The sequence below is a fragment of the Pseudorasbora parva genome, chromosome 3, assembly GCF_024679245.1.
Source record: "Pseudorasbora parva isolate DD20220531a chromosome 3, ASM2467924v1, whole genome shotgun sequence".
In the NCBI taxonomy this organism is placed as follows: domain Eukaryota; kingdom Metazoa; phylum Chordata; class Actinopteri; order Cypriniformes; family Gobionidae; genus Pseudorasbora; species Pseudorasbora parva.
The window spans coordinates 61637962-61656464 of NC_090174.1; the positions used below are offsets into that span (position 1 = coordinate 61637962).

At 38.7% G+C, this 18503-nt stretch overlaps 1 protein-coding gene across 4 annotated transcripts in view; it reads right to left on the reverse strand.

The window, feature by feature from the left end:
• srrm3 (serine/arginine repetitive matrix 3) overlaps positions 1-18503 on the reverse strand; it is a 184428-nt gene that overhangs the window by 6096 nt on the left and 159829 nt on the right. For 3 of the 4 annotated variants that reach the window (XM_067439708.1, XM_067439710.1, XM_067439711.1), the window contains 4 exons: positions 17768-17948; positions 7045-7295; positions 2912-3154; positions 589-711 (listed from right to left, as the gene is read on the reverse strand). In XM_067439708.1, coding sequence (XP_067295809.1) covers positions 589-711; positions 2912-3154; positions 7045-7295; positions 17768-17948 — 798 coding nt within the window. The remainder of the gene's footprint in view (positions 1-588; positions 712-2911; positions 3155-7044; positions 7296-17767; positions 17949-18503) is intronic. The other variant, XM_067439712.1, reaches the window with a different exon arrangement.

The window sequence follows — 18503 nt, forward strand, 5'->3', positions numbered from 1 at the left end:
AACAGCACTGTTCTGTGTATTTATTAGCTATGTATTCCAAATACTATAGAGAAAATGTGTATATTTCTTATTCCCCATTCGGGTGGCTCTGATTAAAGAGATTTATTCATATTTATGGACACTTTTTACAGCCAATCACCAACGCTGTAAATGTCATGTGACTACAGGAAACTCACATCTTGCCTACTGCCAAAAACACTGTTCGAAATGCTCAATATATCGAGTTATTCACTCGAAATAGGCTTTATAAAAATGTATTTTATCAGAATACACGACTTCTTTGACGGTGTAGTTAAGACATCTACCAGCAGGGGCGAGCAGGACTCGGATCAGAAAACTAGGCTGCGTTTAAGTCCACTACTTCATGCCTTCCCCTTCGTCTCGATCACTTAAATGTGCTCAAAATGGCGGCGAGGGAAGTTTGTGAATGTGTGTGTGTGTGTAAAAGTGTAGTTAAACACAGCTCTAGAGCCTGAAGAAAGGACCTCATCCTGCCATATCAAACAGTGACTGGCCTTGACATTTGAAATATAAACAGATATAAATAGATATGAGATTTGAAATATAATAGATCATGTGATGTTTTACCTGGTGATCCTGCGAGCTTCCATAAAGCTGGGCGAGTCTCTCCGTCTCTTCCGGATGGGAGAATAGCTGCGAGAGCGACGGCGAGATCGCTCCGCATCCGAGTGATGAGGGCTGTCTCTCTCCCTGCACACACACACAAACCAGAGAGCTGAGCAGTGTGTGTGTGTGTGTGTGTGTGTGTGTGTGTGTGTGTGTGTGTGTGTGTGTGTGTTGGGTAGGTTTAGGGGCAGGGGCAGTGTATGGGGATAGAAAATACGGTTTGTACAGTATAAAAACCATTACGCCTATGGAATGTCCCCTGACCCCACGTCACAAAAACAAACGTGTGTGTGTGTGTGCGCTGGGATTGAGAGGATTTGGTCTAGACAGCGTGTTTGTGCCCTTCAGATGACTGGATTTATTTGATTTTCTCATTTGGACACAAACTACAGGAAGATCATGATGTGAAAAAGTGCACAAATTGACTTTCATTTAAAACAAATACAGTACTGTGCAAAAGTCTTAGGCTAATTAATATTTTCACCCCCCCCCCACACACACACACTAATTTTTTTAGCCAGATATTTATATATTTTGCAACCGTCCATCCGTCACTTCACCACGTGACAGCAGTAAGCAGGCTCCTCATTGGTTAACGCGGCGCAAATATCCACCAAAGTTCAGATTTTTCAACTTGAGCGATTCGCGCGAATCACGCGTTCAAAACGCTCAATTCGCGTGATCCTTGCCGCCTCATTCGCGCGATTCGCGCCACAGAATGCCTATTCGCGTCTCTGCATTGACTTAACATGTAAATCACTTGCGCAAATCGAGTCATTCGCGTGCGGCGTGAACGCAGCATTAGGCACGTTAGTATTTTCATCCCCAAAAATGTTTTTAAGCCAGTTATTTATATATTTTGCAATAGTATGTCAGTCGGTAATATAATTTTCAAACATTTATTTTGCCATTAATTGTAATAATCCATTGCAGTGAGATTTGTGAATGCAGAAGGAGTCTGAGAAGCGCAAACGACAGCCGAGGACAGAACTAAACATTCAAACATAGCCTTAATCCTACCCAATACCTAAACTTAAATGCTACAAAAACTACCTTACTAACTGACCACTTTAAAGAGAGTCGACATGCTGGCTGTGACATCACATGTATCTCATGAATATTAATGAGCATTTGTTTGTGTGTACCGGGAGTTGTTCTAATGGACGTGTTAGTGTGAGGCTATTTTAAGCCTTGTTAGTGGTATTAACTAGCAATTTAATTGTACTTATTCTGTGCCCCATATACTAGCGTTATACAGAGGTGGACAAAGTACACAACTCCATTACTTGAGTAGAAGTAACAGTACTATTGGTCAAATATTACTCCATTACAAGTGAAAGTTCTAAAAACTGATTTTTACTGGAGTAAAAGTACAGAAGTATTTGTTTTCAAAAGTACTTAAGTATCAAAAGTAAATGTCCTTTTTTATGTCGCAGCATTATTTTATTATTGTTGTATAAATGCACATTATGCCATCACGGTTTAAGCCAGTCAGTGACGCTCCATCTGACATGCTATACGACTAACTTAAACTCATTTAAATACTTGTATAAAAGTTACAAAGCTGCTGTCACTTTAAGGCCGAATGCACGGATCCAATACACTGATACACATCTGATATTCTCACACTGTTCACCTTCACTGAAGACATAATCAACTTTGTTGATGTGAATACTTGACAGAATTAGTTTTTTTGACATCTGTCTTCCTCCATTTTGCTATAAACTATAAATCAGAGCTAAAAAAATGCTGTGAAATCATTGAACATCACGAGACTCTACAAGAGTGATTCCTGAAAGGCTTTCTGCAAAAACCCAAACACCTTTTAAAGAAGAAAAAAATCATCCACTGACTTTCAAAGCTGCGACAGAAACGACTTTTGACTTTAAAGACCTTAATAGAAATGTAGTGGAGTAAAAAGGACGATATTTGTCTTTCAAATGTAGTGAAGTTAAAGTCGTAAGTTTACAGAAAAAATAATACTCAAGTGAAGTACAGATACTCAAAAAGTGAACTTAAGTACAGGACTCAAGTAAATGAGCTTAGTTACTGTCCACCTCTGGCGTTATAAGCTAATCTGTTTTTAGAGATAAAACTCTTTACATTCGATTTTCATGAAAACGCATCCCAGAGAACAATCTACTCGGTAACCATCTGATAATTACCCCTACGTTCATTTCTCACCGAAGTTGCCGTTTAAAGAGAGTCGACATGCTGGTTATGACATCACACATATCTCATGAATATTAATGAGCGTATTTTGTGAATATTTGTTTGTGTGTACCTGGAGTTGTTCTGCCGGACGTGTGGGGATTTGTTCTTGCTGGATCCTCCTTCTCTGGAATGGGCTCGTGAAGACGATCTCCCGCTGCTCCAGGAGCTGCTCCGCTGCCGGGCCGTCCCGTGACTTTTGCTCTTCTTCTTCTTGGACGTGTGTTTGTGCCGGCCCGGTGACACAGAGGAGCTCCGGTGGCGGTTTTGACAGCGTCCGCGATGGTGCCGCTTAGACGAATGAGATCCTTTCGTTCTGTGTAAGGATACAGGAATAGAACGTTTGGTTTTCATCGCTTACAACAGTGGTTCCCAACCTTTTTTTTGTCTGAGACCCCCTTTTTCCCAAGAAAATATTTTAGGGCCCCCCTTCATATTTAATGATATTATAGCTCTTGTAAGCTTGCAGCAAGGATGACAAAAATATGGTTTACAAACAAAGAGTATGTTTATTACTATAACCAGATAATGCACAAATAATAGCCTATATATAATATTGAAAATACAATAGCAAAAAACATCAGTAGGCCATTTGTAATTTAAAAATGTAAGCCCAGGAATAGACTATAAATTGGCCTTATTTGAAATGCAACAACAAAAATATCAGTTTTCACACTAGCGTGTAAGAAAAAAAATACTACGAATTTTACAAAATGACTGCTGTCTGGCACCTCAATCCTTGCATGTTATTTGTGAGGCTTTATCAATCAGTGTGAGGATTGCTGCTGGCAGTGACTAATAATTTGGTCAATGCGTGGGGAGATCTTTGACAGGGCAAGACGCATATCATCCTCAAGGGTCAGTCTGGCCCTGTATTTGGTTTTAAGGGCTGTCATGGTTGAAAACCCAGCTTCACAGAGGTAGGTGGTGCTAAAGGGAATCAGCACCTTCATTGCAGCTGTGTGACAGATTGGGTGCTCTTCTGCAATTTCAGACCAGAATGATTCCAATGGAACCTCACTGAAATGGGCTTTTAGGCTGGCATCAGAGGATATTTCTATAAGCTCTTCCAGAAGTCTTGATGGCAGAGTATCTGGAAGCTTGGCTTCAATGTTCTCAGTGAAGGGGTTTCTGATCCAAAGAAAATCAGCTGCCTGCTCCTCAGTTAGAGCTGGGAAATAACTATCAAATTTCTCCAGGACCTTTGATAGATGCACTGTTATTTGACGTTGAATGATTTTAAAATTCAAGTGTCTGTCCGCAATAAATGCATGGGTGTGCTCAAACATTTCACTGATTCCGGAGGAGACACGGGTTTTCCACATGTGTAGTTTTCTTTTGAAAGCCTCTACTCCTTCATGCTGCACCACAGTGTTTATGTTTGCACCTTGCATTTCTCTGTTAAGCTTGTTAATTTCACAGAATATGTCTGAAATGTAGCTGAGTTGAGCAAGCCATTTGTCATCGTGCAAAAACTCTGCAAGGTCTGGTCTCTTGTCCGCAAGAAAGTCACGCAACTCCTCCCTCAGGCTGAACAGGCATATCAGCACCCGCCCTCTGGACAGCCACCTCACGTCAGTGTGCATCAGCAGGGTATGGTAATCAGCGCCTACCTCTTCGCAGAGAGCAGTGAATAACCGGGAGTTGGTGGCTCTGGCTTTCACAAAGTTCACGATTTTTACGGCCACATCTAAAACTCCATGAAGACTGGGTTCCATTTCTTTTGTCGCAAGCGCCTCTCTGTGCAGAAAGCAGTGCGTTGAAACTGCAAGGGGAGCAACCGTTTTGATGCGCTGAACTACCCCGGACTGCCTGCCAGTCATCGCGGCAGCTCCATCAGTACAGATCCCAATGCAGTCGCTCCAGTTAATCTCATTTGATTTTATGAAATTATCCAAAGTTTCAAAAATGTCGTTTGCCGTTGTTGTAGTACGGAGCTCTTTACAAAACAAAAAATCTTCTTTTATCTCTTTTTCCCATTCATAACGAACGTATGCAATGAGTTGTGCCATTTTTGACACGTCGGTAGACTCGTCTATTTGAAGTGCAAAGTAATTATCACGAAGTCGCACAGAAAGCTGACCCCTCACGTCTTCTGACATTGTTGCGATGCGACGTTTGACCGTATTATTTGATAATGGTATCTTGGCCAACTGTTTTGACTTTTCCTCTCCAAATAATTCCTTGACAATCTCTGTTGCGCATGGCAAAATCAAAGTTTCTGCAATTGTGTGCCCTTTCTTTGCTTTGGCAATTTTTTCAGCAACTGTATACGATATTTTTAAAAGTTTCTTGTCAGTAGCTGTGACTTCCCTCATCTCATTTTGGGTGTGTGTCAATTCTTTTGCCTTGCGCTCAAAAAATGCCCTGGGCTTGTCGCGGTATTGCGGATGAGTTGTCTGCAAATGTCTTATTAGTTTAGACGGCCTCATGCATTCGTTAGCAAGGACTTTGGCGCAGATAATGCACTGTGGCTGGGGCAGGGACTCTTTGCTACGAGAAAATAAAATAAAACCATAGTTCAGGTAACTATCTTGGTATTTTCTGCATTTCGAGTTTCCAGTATTGCTAGCACTGCTGCTGCGACCCGCATTGGTGGGAGCTTCCTCACCTGGGTCATTACCATCAGCTGTTGTAGGCGAATCAGTGGGACTCGGTCGTTTTTGTGGAGGCCGAATTACAAATTTGTCCATTTTTTGGTCAGCCACAGGATCATGGATACAATTAGCTAATGTAATGTGATCGATCGTTCTCCTTAATGCTCACCGCTCAACAGTTTAAAAAAATATGATGCGACCCCCCGCAGAACTCGCTGAGGCCCCCTTGTGGGCCGGGACCCCCCTGTTGGGAACCGATGGCTTACAAGACTTAAAGGAACTGTATATAAAAAAAAAAAATTCAATGAATCATAAAATGGCCCTGATATGTCACTAGACATTAAGAAATCATGTTAATTTCAAATACTTATATCACTGACAACAGTAGTCCGGCCAGGATATTGTCATTTAAGAGTTAAAGTTGACATGTTGTGTTTTGGCCACAGCTGCAGATCTACAAATGTTCTGCTGATCCTGCAGCCAATCTGGCAACCTCGAGTCAGGGGGAGGGGGAGGGGGATACACTGCTCTACAGTCATTTGAAAGTGATTGCAGTACCAGTTTTGGCCACAATCTACATCTACACAATCACTCACTAACATAAGCCGTGACGAAGAGCTCATCAGTGTTATTCACTTCACCGGTCATTATGTCATGCCTAATGGGTGTATATGTTAATGCAGAGATTTAAAGCTACACTGTGTGATATTTTCCCCTATCTAGCGGTGTAAAGGTATATGACCATCCAGTGAATAATAGCTTCTGTTCCTCTCAATTCTGATTTCGTTTTAACTCCTACTATCACAATTCACCAGTGTGAGTGCCCATGATCACCACCAGAGGGCACTCCACCCCGGACTGTCACTCCATCACAAACTACATTACCCATAACCCTTTGCCTTGAACTCATTAGCACTCACTGTTTACACCTGTGTCTCATCACCTCATTACCTCTGCCTATATATACCTTGTTCACTCAGTCATTCAGGGCGAAGTCTTGTTTAGTGTCACAACTGCATTTCTGAGCGTTTCCCTGTTTTCATGTATCTTGGTCTTTGATTTCTTGCCTTCTCCGTGGATAACCCTTTTGCCTGTTCCTTCTGTTTTGTTTGCCTTTTCGCACTGCTTACCTGTGTATGACCTTTTGCGTGTTTTATGGACTACGACTTTGGATTACCCTTCAATAAATACTGCATTTGGATCTTCAACCCAACCTTCTGTCTCAGAGCAGTTTGTTACTCCTACGGTGGCCGATTTAGTCCAAGATTAACACGGCAATCCCCCTCTTCACATTCGACACGGTGCCATCGAGTGTTGAACCGCGAAAGGCGAAGCTTGAATTTACGGGTATGTCCCTCTTTGGCTAATGTACTTTTAAGATGGAGGAGCAACATGGCGACCGGCATTCCTCACCCGTATGTATTTTCAATGGCATATTATAAACTTACGAGAATACTTTATTACTTGCAAGAAGTAAATATACATTAATGAGCACATATATTTTTGAAAGAACAAAGTGTTTTTAGCTAAGAATAAACTAAAAAAGGTACACAGTGTAGCTTTAAGACAGAAAGTTCATGAAATAAAATATTGCCAGGATTATTCTTACTTCTTCTGACTCTTGGCTTTAGCGTGCGGCTCATGCTGGGAGTCGCTGCTGTGCGCCGGCGAACGGGACGTCTTCTCTCGAACCCTCGTCCTCCCGCCGCGTCTCTCTGAAAGTGGCCCGTCGTCTCCACAGCCGTCTTCTGCAGGTCCTGCGGGGCTTTTGGGAAGGCCGGAGAGTTGTTTAAAACCTCTCAGGTGAGGCGAGGCGAGCGTCTGACCGCTTGACGGAGACGGAGCCAGAGATCGAAGCTTCTGTAGATGAATTATAACCAACAAACCAAAGGGGGAAAAGAAATAAATGTGAAAAAAAGAAACAAACAGAAAGAGAACAGTGAAATTAGAGTCTTTTTCCTCCTGGGTGAAAGAGCGTTTCGTGTACTTGGCAAAAAAACATCTAAAAGAAAGTGCTAGGATTGTTCTCTGGCTTATAGACAGTCCTCTATTGTGCAGCGCATGCAATACTCGGCATGCAAAACCATAATGATTTGAAAAGAATAGTCCCGAAAAAGAAAATCGAAACAAAAGAGGGAAAGAGGGAAAATATATATATGCGTAACTGTGAAAGAAAAGTTCAGAGAGAATATAAAGAGTGACAGAGACTGGAATATATATATACAGTAGAAGAGAAAGAGGACTTTTTCAATTTCAGAAAGAGCTACAAATAAAAAGGTGAAAAATAAAACTAGAAAATTAAAAAAGACAACTTGACGGAACATCACAGAAATGGAAGGAACGAAATAAAGATTCACAAGAATAGATTCAATCGAATTAGAAAACAATTGGTCTTCTACTCAATAGAACTTGCTTGTGGATTTGTTTTGTCCTGCAGACAATTGCTGAGATGTGAACAGCGACCCATTTCCTGTTTTAATAGCTTTTTAAATGGTTATTCTGTTTTTCAACTCCCTTTTGGTTAACATCCACTTACCAATAAAGTGGTATTCCCTCCTTTAGTAGGTAAGGTATGAAGAGAAGGGAAAAGTGGGGCAACATAAGTGCATCATTAGATTCACAAAATGCAAGAGAAAAAGACACAACACCCTTCCCTGGATAGTGAGAATGAAACAATGCATGAAAATCAAACCAAAGAGAGAGAAAAAAAAGAAACACACACACACACACACAAAAGAAATCAAATTCAAACGGATTTCACAGTGTGTGGGCTGGGACACCGACAGTTTTTAAAACTTCAAGAAAACTACGACTGGATGCTCTCGCTTCACCAGTTTCTCGATAAAAAACCTTTGTTTGAATGTGCGTTATGGGATTAAATTAAAGACCCCATGAAATGGCTCAATGAGCTGTTATTTCTGATTGCCTTGTGTTGGCTTGCGTTTCTTATTTAACCCTTAAACGCCTACCTCAACCCGGGAGTTCAACTTCCTCAACTTCGACATCAGCCTATCCCTCAATCTATTCATTATAAACAATGCAACAAGAAAAATAAAATAACGAATGCCTGTTTTTTAATCAATTGTTTTATAGGGGTCACTGTCGACCCGCGTTATGTAATAGTGCAAGTTTTTTTTTTTTTTTTTTGGCGCAACAATTGTTGAGTGCAATTGACCTTTTATCCTCAACGTGGCGATGTCTGATATCCAATGATTACATGATGTTCACTCATAATAGCTGCAGTAAAACAAAAGAATAGGAAGTATCAGCAAAACTCGAAATGGCTCGGTGATTTACTGCAGAGAAAGTACTGATGAAAACATTGATTTTGAAGACAATACTTTTGAGAATAATAGTTGAGATGGTTGCTGAATGTACTGGGAAATCAAGCAACTGCTCAAATTTAACTGTTCAAAATGGATCAAAATATGCTTTTTTTATTCTTTTGTAATTGTTATTAAAATATCAGGAGAGTTTTACACTATTGCAGCATCCATGTTAGATATAGATCCGGATCACTAAAGACCCGAATATGTAGTAATGATTGGCGAAACATTCATTAAACCGCCAAAACCTATAAAACATGTTTTCTCATAATGCACCCAAAAATCAAAAGGTTTTAAGAAATTGCATTTTGCATACAGAAGTCTATTTTAGGGAGGATAAAGTAAAAACATGACAGTTCAGCACATTTAAAACCTGTATCTTTCCTTAATTATGATGCACACAAAAAAATCAAGAACCATATATTATTTAAATTGGAAGGTATTCTACATCATGCATGCATAATTATTATTTATTAATTGCGGTTAATAACATTTTTTTCAAATATTTTGGGATATAATGTGATCTGGACATAGTTTTAGCTATTTACATCAAGTGAAAAAAAAGCATATTTTATTAGTGATAGATGCTATTTAAGTGCAAGTAGCAATTCAATCTATTTACACTTTGTAAAATAGCAGTATTTTCTTAGCAATAAGTGTAAATATTAGATAGTTGCCATTTATACTTATAATTAGTGGGAGATATTTGCATAGTTGTGCATTTAATGGTATGCAATAATAAGTGTAAATGATTATACGGTAACACTTTATTTTACAGTGTCCTTGTTCCATTTGTTATATGTACTTACCATAGTAATAACAGTAAATTATGCATAATTACATGCAACAAACCCTCAAACAAACCCTAATCCTATCCTAAAATAGGATTAGTAAGTGCAAGTAGTTATTTAATTTTACTCAGTAGTTAAATATATAATTACACTGTAACAATGAAAAAAGGTGTAACATTTATTTTAATTGTATTTATTTAAATTATTAAATGGATGCCGCCTTGCCGGGACAATAAAGCCCTCCCTACGCATAAACCTAACACACGGTAGACACTTTATGTCCACTTTTTTCTTAATTGTTATTGAAATAAATGCCTTAGCGATCTGATATTTCATTGAAAAGGGGAGTAGAGTGAGTTTGGGAAAAGGGAAATTCAAACTTAGGTCGATTTACTGTACGTCACGCCTTATTCCAACTCTACTGTTAAAAAAATCCAGTGTCTTCCGTAGTTTTGTCTGGCCCAATCAGACGTCAGTGGGCGGAGTTAGTGTAAATAGCCTCAGGGTCTGCATGACCTTATTCTACAGCCCTTAATCCTACCCAATATCTAAAATTAAATGCTACAAAAGCTACCTAACTAACTATTAATAAGCAGTAAATTAGGAGTTTTTAGTTGTAGTTAATAGTAAACGTGTGTTCTCCATACTAAAGTGTTACTGTTAGTTTTATACCACAACTTTATACTCTTTACCTTTATAACAAGTTTTATACTCAAATATAGCAAAACAACATTTGGCAACTTGATCGCTTTTAAAACTCCAGCCCCTTCCAGTTGATATTTGGGACGGGAAATAGGCCTAAAGAACGAGTGATAGTGCAATTAAACACAGGCTAATCACGATTTGCTTTTGCTAGTCTCAACAGAATGAGAATTTTCCCCTAATAACACCTCCTGAGGTGTCATTAGAGGTGTCATTTCATCGGACAAAACCTCAATTTTTAGTAGCACACAAGCATATGGACAAACTCAAAGCCACACAAGTTAACTAAAACCTACAAAAACATTGATTGGGATTTCATGGGGTCTTTAAAAAGGACTGAAATATTAATCCATCTGTTTCTTTAACCACAATGATAAAACAGGAACATTATAATGATGATTATTAGCATCAAAATGAAGCGGATTTCTGACCTCAGCCACTAACTTAACCAAACAAAACACCTTATAATACCATATATAAATATATCGGATGAAAGCAAAATATAACACAGCTGAGCGTAAACCTCAAATACTTCAGAAGCAGCCCTTATGTATCAAAAAGATGAATTTAAATCAAAATAAAAGGAGGGAGAGTGACCAAATCATATGACACGTACCATTTCACCAAAGACAAAAGGAATGCGACACAGACAGGAAATGCATTCTACCGAAAAATAATAATAATAATAAAACAAAACGCAGACAAGAGATGGACCTGTGGGGAGGACAGTGTACTGAAGACTGAAGCATGAAAGCAAAGGTATCAGATAGAGAGAGAGAGAGAGAGAGAGAGAGAGAGAGAGAGAGAGAGAGAGAGAGAGAGAGAGAGAGAGAGAGAGAGAGAGAGAGAGAGAGAGAGAGAAAGAGAGAGAGAGAAAAGGGCGAAATAGAGAATGAAAGTAGAGCAAACAGTTCTAAAAGGAAAACAATGAAAATCAACCCGCCAACCTTTGGTTTTCCTCAGATAAACAAAGAGAAAAAGAGAGAGAGACACTGATGTCAAGCTAGGGTGCTTGTCACATTCTCCACGTGCGTAGGCAGAGCGTTACCTACCTTCCGCTTCAATCAGTGACACGGATGCAATATCAACAAAACAAAGGAAGAAAAAGGAAAAACAAAAAGGAGAAAGGAAAATTCTCCGCAGCGAAATGGGAAAAAGACAATGAATTCTTTTAGTATCCAGGCTAAGATAATTGATCCACAGACTAAGGAGACAATTCCAACAAAACGAAAGAAAAAAAAGAAAAGAGTGGACATATGCAAAAAACAAAAAACAAAAAACGAAACCAAACCAAACAAACGGAGAAATCAATCGGAAACTCCGAAAAGCAGTCTGTCTTTTTCGCTTGGACACATGTGCAGCCACATTCTACCGTATGATCTCAACAAATCGAGTTTGCTAGGAGGAACGTAAATATCGATGGCCATGCATGCGGAATGTGGTTTGATGGGGAAAGAGAAAGCATGTCGGGACAACGGACAGCACAGATGGATGGAGTTTAGGGACAGGGGCGTTGGGTGACTTCTAAGATGGAGGACTAACATCTCAAAGGGACCCCAGTCACGTTTCAGAAGGCCTTATCTACATTAGTCTGCATGCGCTAGGACAATTTAGTGCTTGTTCGTCTATTTGCTCTCAGCAATTGTCAAGAGTCTTTCAAACAAAGGGTCGTGATGCCACATTGGGTTGGGTCAATCGTCTATCCAAATGGCTTGGGTCCCTTTTAGTGTAACAACTTTACTAAAAAATGACTTTTCATCGGCCTATTTAGTTTTTGCTAATGTTTACTGAGCGTCCGTTTGTCCCTGTTAAACATCTAGACAAACATTACACCACTCAAATGTTGACAGGAAGGAAACAAACTATACAATTTATAATAAATATATATAGCTATATAAAGTGCTACTGAAATTACATACAAGTGAGCATTAGAAACCATGTCAGTGGAAACCGCCAGAAATCACCAATGGCGCTTGAACCGGCTCTTGTCAGTCGAGAGAGATTTGACAGCCAAAAGAGAGAATTCATGAGTCTGCAGATCTGCTGGACCACAGATGTGAATGAAGAACTGAACGCTGCTTTTCATTTCATGGGGAAATCTGAGGGAACGGTGCAGAATTACACTCCATAAAGTCAAATTAGAATCTGGTCTACACTCTAAAAAATGCTGGGTTAAAAACAACCCAAGTTGGGTTGAAAATGGACAAACCCTGTGATTGGGTTGTTTTTATCCAGTGGCTGGGTTGTTTTAACTCAGCAATTGGGTTGATTGGGTTGTTTTAACCCAGTGGTTGGGTTAAATGTTTGCTTTAAACAACCCAACCACTGGGTTAAAACAACCCATTTACTGGTTAAAACAGCCCAATCACTGGGTTAGAAGAGCCCATTTACTGGGTTAAAGCAACCCATTTACTAGGTTAAAACAACCCAATCACTGGCTTAGATCAGCCCATTTACTGGGTTAAAGCAACCCATTTACTAGGTTAAAACAACCCAGTCGCTGGGTTAGAACAGCCCCTTTACTGGATTAAAACAACCCATTTACTAGGTTAAAACAACCCAATCACTGGCTTAGATCAGCCCATTTACTGGGTTAAAGCAACCCATTTACTAGGTTAAAACAACCCAATCACTGGCTTAGATCAGCCCATTTACTGGGTTAAAGCAACCCATTTACTAGGTTACAACAACCCAATCACTGGCTTAGATCAGCCCATTTACTAGGTTAAAACAACCTAATCGCTGGGTTAGATCAGCCCATTTACTAGGTTAAAACAACCCAATCGCTGGGTTAGAACAGCCCACTTACTGGATTAAAACAACCCATTTACTGGGTTAAAACAACCTAATCACTGGCTTAGATCAGCCCATTTACTAGGTTAAAACAACCCAATCGCTGGGTTAAAACAACCCAAACCCTTGTCCATTTTCAACCTAACTTGGGTTGTAAAAACGCAGCATTTTTTTAGAGTGTAATTGACATAATACATCAGCATGTGCACCATTTTGAAAAGGTCAATATGAACAACGTGCATATTCACAATGGGGCGATGTCAAAAACTGCTTGCTGGACGCATATTTAAATTTTGTGACTTTACCAATCAGTGATTGGCTCTTTTATTTAAAAGGCTGGGCTTATTCCACTATATTGCGCATTTCTCCCATTCATTAGTAACATGTCCACCATCTTTCTATATCTAAAGTCTTTGATATGAATCAACAGGTGCTTTCTGCAAATGTTTTTTATTTTTATTTATTTTTTACAAAATTGTAAAATAGAAAAAATGATATAACACTGACAACATCAAGTATTGGTAAAACACTTGTATATGGTATAGTTCTGCATCTAATTAAAGCTATAAGCCTATAAATACATAAAATAAATATGACAATGATATGATATTACACTACACAATAAATTAACAGAACATACCAGCGTCACACTAAAAATACACAAAAAAATGTATTTGCACTGTTGTTAGTTGCACTCAAATCATAATTGCTCACATTACTTAAAAAACTCATGTAACTAAATTAACTTAAGTTTATTGAGTTGTTTCTACTAAAAATGAGTATCGTCAGCTTTACTTAATAAGTGTTTGCACTCTAAAAAAGGCTGGGTTAAAAACAACCCAAGTTGGGTTGAAAATGGACAAACCCAGAAATTGGGTTGTTTGAACCCAGCATTTTTTAGAGTGTGTTCGGTCAACTTAACATTGCTGAGTAAACAGAAAAAAAGCGCAGTAGATCTGTATTTCCCAGCATGCTTTGCAAGAAACTGCATTAGGAGAGTAAATTTAGGAATTAAAGTGTTATTTTATGTTATTTTTCAGTAAAAGGAAAGATGTTTTAGTGTATGTTCTTGTTTAATGTTCAGTTATGTTGGACATTTAGAGGAGTTTCTGTAATTATGGTTGTCATTATGCAGAAGAGTGGCTGTGTTCGCACTCATATAAACACATTTATTGGATGGACGTCCTGCCCTCAATTCAGTTATTTATGAAATTGTTTTTTAAACATTCACTTGTAGAAGAAATAGTTAATTTAATAAGGTAAATTAAATCGATAAATGTGTTCACCTAACATAATAAACTTTTATAAATGTAACATAACATTATTAAGTAAACTACACAGTTAAATATTATGCAGCAGTGACAAATTCAAATGGTTTCTATTACTTAAAGACATTTTGTCAGCTTTACTTGACATTCTCTTGTTCATATAACTAAATTATTTTTTTAAACGTACTCAATATAGTTGTGTGGAACCACTTGACGCTGCTTTTTTAAGTAGATTCAACTAATACATTTTTTGAATGTACACTCTAAAAAATGCTGGGTTAAAAACAACCCAAGTTAGGTTGAATATGGACAAACCCAGAAATTGGGTTGTTTGAACCCAAATGAATGGACCCATTCAAACAACCCAATTTCTGGGTTTGTCCATATTCAACCCAACGTGGGTTGTATATATATTTGTTATTTCAATAAATATATTCAACAAATAATTTTTTTTGAGTGTACACTCTAAAAAACGCTGGGTTAAAAACAACCTAAGTTGGGTTGAGTTGTTTGAACCCACTGAATAGACCCATTCAAACAACCCAATTTCTGGGTTTTCTCCATTTTCAACCCAACTTGGGTTGTTTTTAACCCAGCATATTTTATAGTGTATAAACCGGAGTGAATTATTGAAAAATACTGAAATATGGCCTATATTTTTTCTTTGACCTTTTCGAGAGAGTGGCGCTGATGACCAGTACAGATCAGCCGAATGCAGCGTCCACAGCTTTCTGATCTGTGATTGGACCATTCAGACTCATTCATCCTCTCAGCAGAACCAGGAATGACAGCTGATTGGCTAAAAGCGTCTGAGGGATTGGCCAATGAAAGCCATTGGCTCATGATCGATAACTCTTCACCTTACATTAAAGAAAATGCTCTTATTATAGCAGGCTCACAGATCATCACTCATTGAACACCTGATTTGACACATCTGGAAAAGCTACAGTAAAACTGAGCAGAACATGAGAGTTTCAGCTGTATTGACAAGAAAAGACATACCCATTTAATCTACTCGGTCCAGTTCCAAATCATATGAGTGCTTTTTACACAAACAAGACAGAAAAGTTTGGGCATTTATTCGTGGATAGAGATCATGTGAATTCACAGAGGACAACAAATCAATAAAACAGAGGGATGAATTCAGCAAATGAAAGAGAAAGAGAGCATGAGAACTTCTGAGAAACTGCATGCAAAACCGCCCCGGATAAGTGTCCGGATATCTGTGCAATCTCTCATCGCGAAGTCTCTCCGAACGCAGGTCGAAGTCGAGCGACATACATGACGTTATGAATATATAAAGAATAAGTCATGCAGATTTAAATCGAGCACAAATGCAACTAATCTGGTGCAGTTACTGCATAAAAGATGACTTTCCCCCTCGATGTCTGAATATATAGTATTGAAATTTTGTGGGATACTATAAAAAGTACAAGATGAGAAAAATACCTCAATCTCAGATCTAACATGAGCAGGAGTATTAAAATATCAGTCACACTTTACAATAAGGTCACATGTTTTTAACATTAATTAGTTCAAATCTGTATATATATTTATAATTTATTAATCTTTGTTGATGTTATATTTATAGCTTGTTCATGTCAGCTCACACACACTGAAAAGAACTAGCTGTAGAAACCTTTCTTTTAAACTCCAACAACAAGTACACTGTAAAAAAAAAAGTCACAACCTGACATTTTTAAGTACAATCGACTTGGATGTTAAAGTTAACTTATTTTGATGAGTTAATGTAAAAACCCATGTTGTCATAACTTATTGAACATATATGTTTTTTTACAGTGTAGAAATTTAATTTACTGCACTGCATTAACTAATGTCAGCAGCTTCAACATTTGTTTGTAATAATGAGATTAGCATGAGCTACTGTACAATTAATCAATGTTGTAGAAGTATTGTTCATTGTTACTTCTAGTTCTACTACAGTAGTTTAGTTCATTAATAGGGGCTTTCGCACTGTTAGGACCGCAATATCTCCAAACCGCGCTATTGAGAACGGCAGCAACCACGATTTTTGTGATTTTTTTTTGTTGTTAAACAATGCCCTTCATGTTTTACACTTGGCGCATATGTGCTGAATCTTAAATAAGTTAGTAATGATAACATAATGTGGTGATTTGCACTGAAGCTCCGTAGATTTGCACTTAACAAGCCTAAACAGAAAGTGAATGTGAGAGATGGAGTAGTGTGTGTGATTCTGCATCTGTCCATCAGGCCGAGACACATTCGTGAAAAACGGTTGCCATGTCCAAGGCATGCATATCTCTGTCTTAGCATCGACGATTTGGTGTCTTAAACAGGGGCGCTCAAAGTTAAAATGATTTCATCAGCCGTTTCATTACATCTCTCTTTGAAGAATCAGCATTTTCGAGCGTGCAGTTGAATTAAGACTCACTCAAAGACAGTCCCTTGTGCCGTAACATCGTAACTGCACTGACTGACGTCCCATCTAGAACGCGCAGAGATGAGCAGTTCTGCTTTTACTGATGAAATATTAGCAGAAAGTCTCTTGTCTAGTCAGATTCGATTATCAGAACTAGCTGTTATACATATAACAATAATAATATATAAAATAACCCTATGATTTAAAAAAAAAAGCTAAAAATAATGTGGGCTGACGGTTTCAACAAATACCATCGATTATCAACCTCGTAGCTCACAGTATGGCTGCTTTTAAACGTTTTTAAGTTATCGTTAAAAATCTATTTCCCTATGGATGAAACTGTTGCACTCTATTCTGCTTTGTTAGACTCTACTCTGAAGTAGGAGATAATGTCGTTCGCCCAAAATAACTAAAATCATTCCCAGTTCCTGCGGTGCGAACACGCAGAAAAGCGGATCATTCCGCCATTAGTTATAGAAACTATAAAAAGGTTCCTCCGGTGCGAAAGCCCCAAATGGTTACAAATGAAACCTTAATGTAAAGTGTCACCAAAATATATATTATTAATCTGATCGAGGCATTTTTAATGGGATGTTACTCAACACCAGCCATCGACTTATTGGGACTAGATGCTTTATGTAAATCAATAGTGTGTCGAAAGACGCCACAAGCGTTCATTAGCGTCTTCGGGTGGCGGATAGAGCTGGTGCGTCCACAATGTTTAGTTTCCGATGTTAAAAAAAAGATCCTGTTGACCCTCAACATTTCCACTCATTCTCTTTCTAGAACTGAAAAAGTCAACACGGCTTGTACGTGAAATAAAGCATGATGGACACCTGCCTCGACGAAACAAAAACCCTTCCCAACGAACACAGAAATGGCTTGAGAAACTGAAAAACTCACAAAATGGAGCCAAAGAGGGAAAATAGATATATAGAGTCAGCTCACACAGTTGGACGAGGTGTGCGTGTGTGTGTGTGTGTGTGTGTGTCGGATTATTTCTCTGAACGGCCGAAGACAGATGGGAGGTAAAGTAGAGAAGACTACATACATCGTTCCCTTTAATCGCCTCCGTGTGATTGGCTCCGGAGTCTTTGCCGTTGCGGACACGGACGCTGTGGTTCCCATTCTGCCACGTGATTGGCTGGTCAGCGCTGGGGGACGGCGGAGGGCTATGGGTGGCGTGACTTCCTTCCTGTTTGTGCCTGTCATTCTTGCACTTTGCATTTGATCTGAGAGGCAGAAGTGGACAAAGTACACAACTTCATTACTTGAGTACAAGTAAAAGTACTACTGGTCAAATATTACTCAGTTTCAAGTGAAAGTTGAGTGAAAGTACTTGTTTTCAAAAGTACTTAAGTATCAAAAGTAAATTCCTTTTTTTATGTCAAAGCACTATTTTATTATTGTTGTATAAATGCACATTATGCCATCATGGTTTAAGCCAGTCAGTGATGCTCCATCTGACACACTATACGACTAACTTAAACTCATTTAAATACTTGTATAAAAGTTACAAAGCTGCTGTCACTTTAAGGCCGAATGTACGGATCCAATACACTGATACACATCTGATATTCTCACACTGTTCACCTTCACTGAAGACAGAATCAACTTTGTTTATGTGAATACTTGACAGAATTAGTTTTTTTGACATCTGTCTTCCTCCATTTTGCTATACACTATAAATCAGAGCTCAAAAAATGCTGTGAAATCGTTGAACTTCACGAGACTCTACAAGAGTGATTCCTGAAAGGCTTTCTGCAAAAACCCAAACACCTTTTAAA